Source organism: Tupaia chinensis, unplaced genomic scaffold (genome assembly GCF_000334495.1).
Source record: "Tupaia chinensis unplaced genomic scaffold, TupChi_1.0 Scaffold140338_1, whole genome shotgun sequence".
Taxonomy (NCBI): Eukaryota; Metazoa; Chordata; class Mammalia; order Scandentia; family Tupaiidae; genus Tupaia; species Tupaia belangeri.
In genome coordinates this window covers 450163-460755 of record NW_006200215.1, presented here as the reverse complement: position 1 = coordinate 460755, position 10593 = coordinate 450163, and the positions used below count along the sequence as shown (strand labels likewise).

The following is a 10593-nucleotide window of genomic DNA, read 5'->3' as shown; positions in this document are numbered from 1 at the left end:
GCGGGGGGCGCGGTGGCTGCTCTTACCATTTTTGTTTTAAAGCCTATTTTTTTCTGAAATCATTATAGCTACTACCAATTTTTTTTATTTTCATGGAATAACTTTTTCCATCCTTTCACTTTTAATCTATGTTCATTTTTATTCATAAAATGGGATTCTTGTAGGCAGCAGGTGGAGGGTTTCTGATTTTTTAACCATTCAGCTAGTGTGTGTCTCTTGATAGGAGACTTTAATCCTTGACCATTCAATGTTGTTATTGATATTTCCAGACTTATCCCTACCATTAAGTTGGCCATATTCTTTTGTTGTTGTTGTTCTCTTATTTCTGTCTGTCTGTTTTTAAGTTTCTTGATATAGTAGTCCTTTCAGAATTTCTTGAAGAACAGGTCTGGAATTGGTAAATTCTTTCAGGTTTTGTTTATTTGAGAACATTTTAATCTCTTTTTCCCATATGAAGGATAATCTTATCGGGTATAGTATTCTTGGCTTAAATTGTTTTTCATTTAACGTTTTAAATATATTTCTCTATTCTTTCCTTGCTTGCATTGTATCCAACAAGAGGTCCGGTGTTAGCCTGATGGGATAACCTTTGTAAGTGACTTGACATTTCTCTCTTGCCAATTTTTGTATCTTGTCTTTCTCTGTGACTTTGGCCAATCTGGCTATGATGTACTGTGATGAGGATCTTCTCAGATTAAATCTATTTGGGGTTCATTGTATTTCTTGTGTCTGAATGTTTGAGTGCTTCTTTAGATTTGGAAAGATTTCTTCCATGATTTTGTGGAAGATTATCAATGCCCTTATTAGTTTCTTCATCTTCTGGAATACCAATTATTTGAATGTTTAGGCATTTAATGGTATCTAGTGCTTCTTGTATATTATTTTGCTCAATATTTTTGAGAATTTTTTCTAAGTCAGTGGCTTTGTCTTCTACCTCTGTGATTTCAACTTCTGCATGATCTAACCTACATTTAATACTTTTGATGGAGGTTTTGATTTCCTGTATCACAGCCTTCATATCTAACTTTTTTATTCTGTTTTTATGGTGTCCAATTCTTCTTTCATACCATGGAAGGACTTTCACCTCTTGGAGCTCAGTATCTCTTTTCTCTTGTATTTCATAATGTTTTGGGTTTTGTTTTTTTTTTTTGAGAGGTTTTTACTATAGGGTGTGTGTGCTCACCAGACAGAGAGAGACAGACAGATAGAAAGTGAGAAATCACTCCCCAGGGGGGATGGTCACGCCACAATCCCTTCTATTCCATTCTCCTCTTGGGATCTTGGGCATGCATGCACACACACGCATCTGGCGTGAGTTTAAGCCACCGGGTCCGGGACTCGAACCACGGTAGACTACGTGGGAGTCCAGTGACATAGCCATTACGCTAACTGCTGGTCCCAGTATTTCATAATGTTTTGTCAACATAAAATTCTAAACTTTTTTCCTGATATTTGGTAATATCTTCTAAATTTTCCCTACTTGGAGATAAGTTACTGTGTTCCCTTGATGGAGGTATATTACTTGGTCCTCTCATTTCTGAGACTCTTCTCCAATTTTTATTCACTTGGTAATGTATTTACTTTTGGCCAATTTCTCGGAGAAGGATTCTGTAACTGCGCTTGTGTGTTTCTCTTTACTGTAAAACATTTTGTAGCTATTTTCCCCCTTCAGTTTTGTCTTCCAATGTGGTAATCACAGGGGAAATCAGATTTGTGAAGATGAAATTTCTTTTTTTTTTTTGGAGAGATTTTTGCTATAGGGGGCGTGAGCTCACCAGAAAGACAGAGAGAGACAGAGAGACAGAAAGCAAGAAATAACCTCCAAGGGGAAATGGCCATGCTGCATCCCCTTCTCCTCCATTTTCCTTTCGGGATATTGGGCACTCATACACATGCACCCAGCATGAGTTTAAGCCACTGGGTCTAGGATGTGAACCACAGTCGACTACATGGGAGTCCAGCGACATAGCCATTACACTAACTGCTGGTCCTTCAAATTTTCTCTTTTTACAACCAGTTCAGTGAGGGTCGAAGAATTCTCTGAGACTCACAGTTTTCAGATGTTTGGCTAGTATGCACCTTGACCTTTCTAGGCAGTGGGTAAGGGCCAAGAAGTAAAATGAGAAAGTAAAATAAAAGAAAAGGAAAGTAGAAAACAGAAATAGGATGAAAAGGCAAAGAAAAAGAAGGAAAGAACAAACAAAAAGAATAGAATAAGACAGAACACACGTTGCAGAAAGTAAAATTAATTTAAAAATGAAAACCACACACCACAGAAGCACCATGTGAAAATAGCAGCAGAGGCAGAGATGGAGATGCCTGCAACTATTCTGTCCTATCTGAGGGAAGGAGAGATAAATTATCAAAAGAAAGACATAAATGGAAAGGAAACTTTTTTTTTTAATTACAGGATAAAGGGAGATTTTGTCTTCCTTACTAATGATTAGCGTCTGGAAGTGGGGGCTAAGATGGGGGGGGGAAGTAATGGAGGTGGATCCAGGACAGGGCAGCAGAAGCAGAGATGGAGATGCCTGCAGCTATGCTGTCCTATCTGAGGGAAGGAGAGATAAATTAACAAGAGAAAGAGACATGGGGCAAAGAAACTTTAAAAAAAAATTAAAAAGATAGGAAATAACACAAAACAGAGAGATTTTGGCCTATATTACTAATTATTAGGCTCTGGGAAGGGGAGCCCAGGCTGGAGCTTCAAAGCAGTGAAAGTGGACTCAGGACAGGGCAGCAGATGCAGAGACAGAGATGCCTGCAACTATTCTGCCCTATGTGAGGGAAGGAGAGACAAACTAGGAAGAGAATACACGGGGGAAAGGAAAGTTTTTTAAAAAGAAGTTAGAAAAGAAAGAAAATAATGGGCTAGAGAGAGATTTTGCCTACCTTCTTAATTCCTAGGGTCTGGAGGAGAGGAGAAGCAGGCTGGTGGCTTCACAGCAGTGAAGGTGGACCCAGGTCAGGGCAGAATAAGCAGAGATGTAAATGCCTGGGATTATTCTGTCTTATCTGAGGGAAGTTGAGACAAATAAAAAAAGAGATATAAATGGTGGGGAAAGTACTTTTCTTTGTTTGTTTGTTTTAAAAAAAGAAGTTAGAAAAGATAGAAAATAACAGAATAGAGAGAGTTTTTGCCTACTTTACTAGTGCCTATGGTCTGAAACTTTGCTTAGGCTGGGGTATCACAGTAGTGAAGGTGGAACAGAGACAGAGCAGAAGAGGAAGAGATGGAGATGCCTGCAACTATCCTTTCATACCTGAGGGAAAGAAAGACAAACTAGCAAGAGAAAGACACAGGGGGAAAGGATATTTTTTTTAAAAAAAGAAAGTTAGAAAAGATAGAATATAAAGGACAGAGAGAGATTTAGCCTACCGTACTAATGCCTAAGGACCAGAAGGGGAGGGCCCAGGCTGGGTGCTTCACAGCAGTGGAGGTGGATCCAGGACATGGCAGCAGAGGCAGAGATGGAGATTCCTGTAACTATTCTGTCCTTACTAATGTCTATTGTCTAAAGTGGGGGTCCCAGGCTGGAGCTTCAGAGCACTGAAGGTGTACCCAAGATAGGGAATCAGTGGCAGAGATGGAAATGTCTGCAACTATTCTGTCCTTACTAATGCCTAGGGTTTGGAGGGGGTGGGTCTAGGCTGGGGTCTTCATAGCAGTGAAGGTGGACCCAGGAGATGACAGCAGAGGCAGAGATGGAAATGCCTACAACTATTCTGTCCTTACTAATGCCTAGGTTCTGGAAGAGGGTGGCCCAGGCTGGGGTCGTCACAGTGGTCAAAGTGGACCCAGGAAGTTCAGCAAGGCAGAGTTGGAGATGCCTGCAACTATTCTGTACTATATGAGGGAAGGAGATTCAAATTAGCAAGAGAAAAACACGGGGGTGGGGAACCTTTTTTTAAGAAGTTAGGAAAGATAGAAAATAGCAGGATAGAGAGCAATATTTCCTACCTTACTAATGCCTAGGGTCTGGAAGCAGGATTCCCATTCTGGTGGCTTCACAGCGGTAAATTTAGACCCAGGACAGAGCAGCAGAGGCAGATATGCCTGCACCTATTCTGTCCTTACTAATGCCTAGGGTCTGGAAAGGGGTCCCAGGTTGGCAGCTTAACAAGAGTGAAGGTGGGCTCAGGGTAGGAAAGCAGAGACAGAGGTGGAGATGCCTGCTACTACTATTCTGTCCTTACTAATACCTAGGGTCTGGAGAGGGGGGCAGCTAGGCTGGAGTCTTTACAGCAGTGGAGGTAGACTCAGGACAGTGCAGCAGAGGCAGAGATAGAGATACCTATAACTATTCTGTCTTTGCTAATCCTAGGTCTGGAAGTGATGAACCCAGAATGGGGGTTTCACAGCAGTGAATGTGGATCCAGGACAGAGCACCAGAGGCAAAGATAGAGATGTCTGCAATTAATCTGTCCTTACTAATGCATAGGGTCTGTAAGGGGTGGGCCTAGGCTGAGGGCTTCACAACAGTAAAGGTAGACCCAGGAAAGGCAGCAGAGGCAGAGATCAGGAGCTCTTGATTTCTTGTGTTAATGTCTTCCTCTCTAGAAGTTCTGATTGATTTTTGATGGTGTTTATCTCCTTCAAATCCTGGAAAAATATCCTCATTTCTATCACCATGAATATTCTGAACTATTTCTAACTTTCCTGATATTTCTTGTGCTATTCATGGTTTTAGAAAAAATTATATGTTGCATAGAAAAAGAGGGCATTTCCTTATTTTCCCATATTTCTTGTGTCATGATGATGGTTTCTAGTCATCTGATGGGTTATATACTTTTTTCACTTTTCTGATTTCAATTCTATATTATCGGGGGTGGTGGGGAGAAGAGCTCAACAACTCAGACTTGTTCTTGGTAGAAGGCCTTGACTTCTAATCTGAATAGTGTGCATATATATAGGTTTAGATAGTGATTTTTTTCCCAGTCTCTTGGGACCAGGTTCTCCCAGGGATGAGCTGGAGAGTTTCAACTAAGATAGGAGTCAGAAAACTATAAAGTCTCAAGATATTCCTGGTGGGTAAAAGGCAGAGGGCAGCAAGAGGTTTCAGGTGGCAGAGGCAGATATGCCTGCACCTATTCTGTCCTTACTAATGCCTAGGGTCTGGAAAGGGGTCCCAGGTTGGCAGCTTAACAAGAGTGAAGGTGGGCTCAGGGTAGGAAAGCAGAGACAGAGGTGGAGATGCCTGCTACTACTATTCTGTCCTTACTAATACCTAGGGTCTGGAGAGGGGGGCAGCTAGGCTGGAGTCTTTACAGCAGTGGAGGTAGACTCAGGACAGTGCAGCAGAGGCAGAGATAGAGATACCTATAACTATTCTGTCTTTGCTAATCCTAGGTCTGGAAGTGATGAACCCAGAATGGGGGTTTCACAGCAGTGAATGTGGATCCAGGACAGAGCACCAGAGGCAAAGATAGAGATGTCTGCAATTAATCTGTCCTTACTAATGCATAGGGTCTGTAAGGGGTGGGCCTAGGCTGAGGGCTTCACAACAGTAAAGGTAGACCCAGGAAAGGCAGCAGAGGCAGAGATCAGGAGCTCTTGATTTCTTGTGTTAATGTCTTCCTCTCTAGAAGTTCTGATTGATTTTTGATGGTGTTTATCTCCTTCAAATCCTGGAAAAATATCCTCATTTCTATCACCATGAATATTCTGAACTATTTCTAACTTTCCTGATATTTCTTGTGCTATTCATGGTTTTAGAAAAAATTATATGTTGCATAGAAAAAGAGGGCATTTCCTTATTTTCCCATATTTCTTGTGTCATGATGATGGTTTCTAGTCATCTGATGGGTTATATACTTTTTTCACTTTTCTGATTTCAATTCTATATTATCGGGGGTGGTGGGGAGAAGAGCTCAACAACTCAGACTTGTTCTTGGTAGAAGGCCTTGACTTCTAATCTGAATAGTGTGCATATATATAGGTTTAGATAGTGATTTTTTTCCCAGTCTCTTGGGACCAGGTTCTCCCAGGGATGAGCTGGAGAGTTTCAACTAAGATAGGAGTCAGAAAACTATAAAGTCTCAAGATATTCCTGGTGGGTAAAAGGCAGAGGGCAGCAAGAGGTTTCAGGTGGTCTTCCTTCTTCAGTTTCTCTCACTGATAGCCACTGATCCCTGATCCACAGCATAGGCTCCAAAAATAATAGCAATGAAGGGGTGTGAAAGGAGCCGGTTGAGATATACCTGAAAGAGTTGGAAGGCAGTGGGAAGTCTGATGTGGTCTCATGCTTCTGTTGGCCTCACTGAATGCTGCTGCTTCTTGATCTGCAGTGCAAGCTTGAGGGGTAATGGCAATCAAGGGGTATAGAAAGAGTCAATTAAGATGTACATGGGAACACATGTACAGTTGGAAGACTGAAGTATTCTCATGTCTCAGTTAACCTGACTGACTGCTGCTGTTCTCTGATCCACAGCACTGTCTCCAGGGATAATGGTGGTGAAGGGGTGTGGAAGGAGCTGATTGGGATGTACCTGGAGTGGTTGGAAGGCAGTGGGAAGCCTGAAGTAATCTCCTGCCTTAGTTGGCCTCACTGATTGCTACTGCTCTCTGATCTACAGTATAGGTTTTGGAAGTAATAGCAGTGAATGGATGTGGAAAGAGCATGTTGGAATTATCTGGGGAGGGTTGGAGGCAGTAGGAATCCTGAAGTGGTTGCCTGCTTCTGTGGGTGTCACCGACTGCCACTGCTCCCTGATCCAAAGCTCTGGCTGCAGAGGTAAAGTCTGTGAAGAGGTGAGAGAGGAGTTGGTTGGGATGTGTTTGGGAATGGGTTAAAGGTGTTGGAAAACATGAAGTGATGTCCTGACTCAGCTGCCCTCACCAACTGCTGCTGCTCCCTGATCCACATTGCAAGCTCCAGGTGTAATGATAGTGATAAAGTGTGGGATGAACCAGTTGAGATTTACCTGGGAGTTTTGGACATAGTGGAAAGCCTGAAGTGGTCTCCTGCCTCAGTTGGCTTCACTGACTTCCACTGCTCCCTGATCTGCAGCACAGGGTCCAGGGTTAAGGGGGTCATAATGGTGTGGGAAGAGTCATGGGATGTACCTGAGATGGTTAAAAAGCAGTGGGAAGCCTGAAGCAGTATCCTGCTTCAGTTGACCTCACTGACTACTGCTGCTGCCCTATTCACAGCCGAGACTGTGGGGATAATGACAGCAAAGGAGTGTTGGAAGAGCTTGTTGGGATGTACCTAAGATAGTTGGAAGGCAGTGGGAAGCCTGAATCTGTCTCCTGTCTTGATTGACCTCACTGAGTGCTGCTGTTCCCAGATCATCAGCAAAGTCTCCAGAAGAAATGGCAGTAAAGGGGTGTGGAAGGAACTTGTCTGGATGTACCTGGGGTGGTTGGAAGGCAGTGGGAAGCCTGAAGTGGTCTCCTTTTTCAGTGACCTCACTGATGGCCTGCTGCCCCCTGATCTGCAGCGCATGCTCTGGGGGTATTGGCAGCAAAGTGGTGTGGAAGGAACTGGCCGGGATGTACCTATAATGATTGAAAGCCAGTGGGAAGCCTGAAGCAGTTTCCTGCCTCTGGTGGCCTAACTGACTGCTGCTGCTGCCTGATCTGCAGCCCAGACTCTGGGAGTAATGGTGGTGAAAGGGTGTGGTAGGAGCCAGTCTTGATGTATCTGGTGCAGATGGAAGGCAGTGGGAAGCCTAAAGCCTTCTCCTGCCTCAGTTGACCTTATTGACCTGCTTTTTCTTTTTCCAAAATATCTAACTCACATTTCTCTTACATCACTTATATATGACTTGTATGTACTTATATTATTCTATCATTATAGTTAATAAGTTGGTATGCACTTCTTGGCCTATCTTACTCATCGTACTGCCACCTGGCTCAACATAGTGCTTATAGTAGATACTCAGGAACTGTTGATTTTAAATAATATGGTAAAATTATTGTGACTATTAAATGAAATAATCTTTATCATTTGACTGATACTGTCCCTGGTACTTACTGGTGCTCAGTGAAGTTTTTTGTTTGTTTGTTTGTTTGTTTGTTTGTTTGTTTTCTTTTTGTTTTTTCTTTTTTTTCCTGCCTAATTTTCCCCCCTAATACCATGTATTTTTTTTCTATGAGGAGAAAGTGGAGATTTCTTTCTTTCTTTACTCACATGTCTCTTCTTGCATATCTTATTTATTTATTTATTTTAGTTCACTGACCCTGTTCAGATTAGAGATACTCCTGAGACAGCAGACTGAAGATTAATATGACATCTCTCCCACTCCTGGATGCCAATCCCATGGAGAACCCAGCAATGTTTAATGACATCAAGATTGAACCCCCAGAAGAACTTCTGGCTAATGATTTCAACTTGCCCCAGGTGGAACCAGTCGACCTCTCCTTTCACAAGCCCAAGACTCCTCTCCAGCCTGCTAGCATGCTTCAGGCTCCAATATGTCCTCTGAAGGCACAGTCTGCTCCCCAGACCCTTGTGGTGTCCACTTCAACATCTGACACAAGCACTTCAGCAAACATCCCAACAGTTTTGACACCAGGCTCTATCCTGGCCTCCTCTCAGGGCACTGGTGGCCAGCAGATCTTACATGTGATTCATACCATCCCCTCAATCAGTCTGCAAAATAAAATGGGTGGTCTGAAAACCATCCCAGTGGTGGTACAGTCTCTTCCCATGATGTATACTACTTTGCCTGAAGATGGGGGCCCTGCAGCCATTACAGTCCCACTCATAGGAGGAGATGGCAAAAATGCCGGATCAGGTAAGCATAAATATTGCCTCTCACTTTCCTCCATCTGTTCCCTTTTTGGGTTGCTCTATCACCTGTATTTTTCCACTCCCTCAAATTAATCTCACATTGCTTCAAGAGTAATCTTTTATAAACACTGATTCAAATAGGTATGCATATCCTTGAGTGAAATATTATGCACCTTCCTGGAACTTTTATATTATTTGATTAGTAAATAATTTAAAGCATCTTATATTTTTAAATATGATATTGTTACTGGGGCCAGATGGTGACACAGTGGTAAAATGTGTGCTCTATGAGGCAGACCCACATGGGAAGGTTTTTATTCATGGCCAGAAATGTCCCTGAATATGTTGAGCACTTGTGTGCCTGTCATGTAGGAATGGGTGAGCTTAGAGTTTGATGGTGGCATTGAAACCCTGTTGAGGATGCCATCTCTCTGTCTGTCTGTCTCTCTCTCTCATTTTCATGTAAGTAATAAGTAAATAAACATATAGCTGTGTTATAGAGCAAAATACAAATTTTGAATAAACTTTTAAGATAAGACAGTAACTTGAAAAGTAATTTAAGCTTAATAATATACCCATCCTGGGACTTTCCAGGGGAATGTGTCTATTCTGTGCCATTAAGGATGCTTTGGTGGGAAAGCTGAGTACAATATTTCTTTCTATCCCTACCATACTTAGCTAAATTTAGCTCCTGCCTTACAATCTACCATCCTCTATTTTACACTTTTTACTTGTCTATGTTACAAGTATATGGACATTATTCCCAACCAAGTTGTAAAATCCTTAAGAATAAGACTCCCTGTTATTTATTTATTTATTTATTTATTTATTCATTTATTTTGAGAGATTTTTGCCATATGACGCATGCACTCACCAGACAGAGAGAGACAGAGAGACAGAAAGCGAGAAATCACCCCCCGGGGGGATGGCCACACCGCAATCCCTTCTCCTCCATTCTCCTCTCGGGATCCTGGGCACGCACGCACACGCGCCCGGCGTGAGTTTTAAGCCACTGGGTCCGGGACGCGAACCGCAGTCGACTATGTGGGAGTCCAGCGACATAGCTAACTGCTGGTCCCAAGACTCCCTGTTTTTCTTACTGTGCTAAATAGGAGTTATTTTGCAGCAAATAACTTGATAAACAAATGAAAAACTGGCAGGAGAGAATTCAAATAATGTAATTATTCATTATATTTAATATTTAAAATAAATTCAGAATATAGATTAAGTCTGCCTTCTACCACTATTAGTCAGCCACCTAGTTTCCCTCCTAGAGGTACACCTACTTTAGTGTGTATTTGGGAATGATCACAGAAAATTATGTGCCCCTGAACTGGTTCAATATATTTAACTTCACTATTTCTGTAGTACTACAATCAGTTTTGAGTATTGTGCTTTAAGAAGAACATTAATAAATTGGAGTATAATCAGAGGAGAGGGAAGATGGTGAGAGAATTACAACTCAAGTCAAATGAGGATCTGGGGATTTTCAGAACAGGATGGCCAACAGGAAGTACTCACCACTCATCTCCTCTGTAATGAAGGCATAAAACAATAATTACTCAGCTGCATTTCACCAGGAATTTCTAAGGAAGAACACTTGAAACCACCAAGGAAAGAGCTGAAGTTTTCTGAAATGTGAAAACTTAAGAGCTGGAGGCATCACTATCATATTTCAAATTATACTATAAAGTCATAGTAACAAAAGAAGCAATAAAGTCATTTTAACAAAAGAAGCAAGGTGTTGACAAAGAACAGACATACAGACAAATGGAACATGACAGAACTTAGAAATAAATCCACTTATCTACAACCAGTTGATTTTTGACAAAAGTCCCCTAAACATCCACTTAGT

At 41.9% G+C, this 10593-nt stretch overlaps 1 protein-coding gene across 1 annotated transcript in view; it reads left to right on the top strand.

Moving 5' to 3' along the window:
* KLF8 (KLF transcription factor 8) overlaps positions 1-10593 on the top strand; it is a 209204-nt gene that overhangs the window by 103734 nt on the left and 94877 nt on the right. Inside the window, exon 2 of the mRNA XM_027766016.1 lies at positions 8176-8742. Coding sequence (XP_027621817.1) covers positions 8232-8742 — 511 coding nt within the window. The 5' untranslated portion in view covers positions 8176-8231. The remainder of the gene's footprint in view (positions 1-8175; positions 8743-10593) is intronic.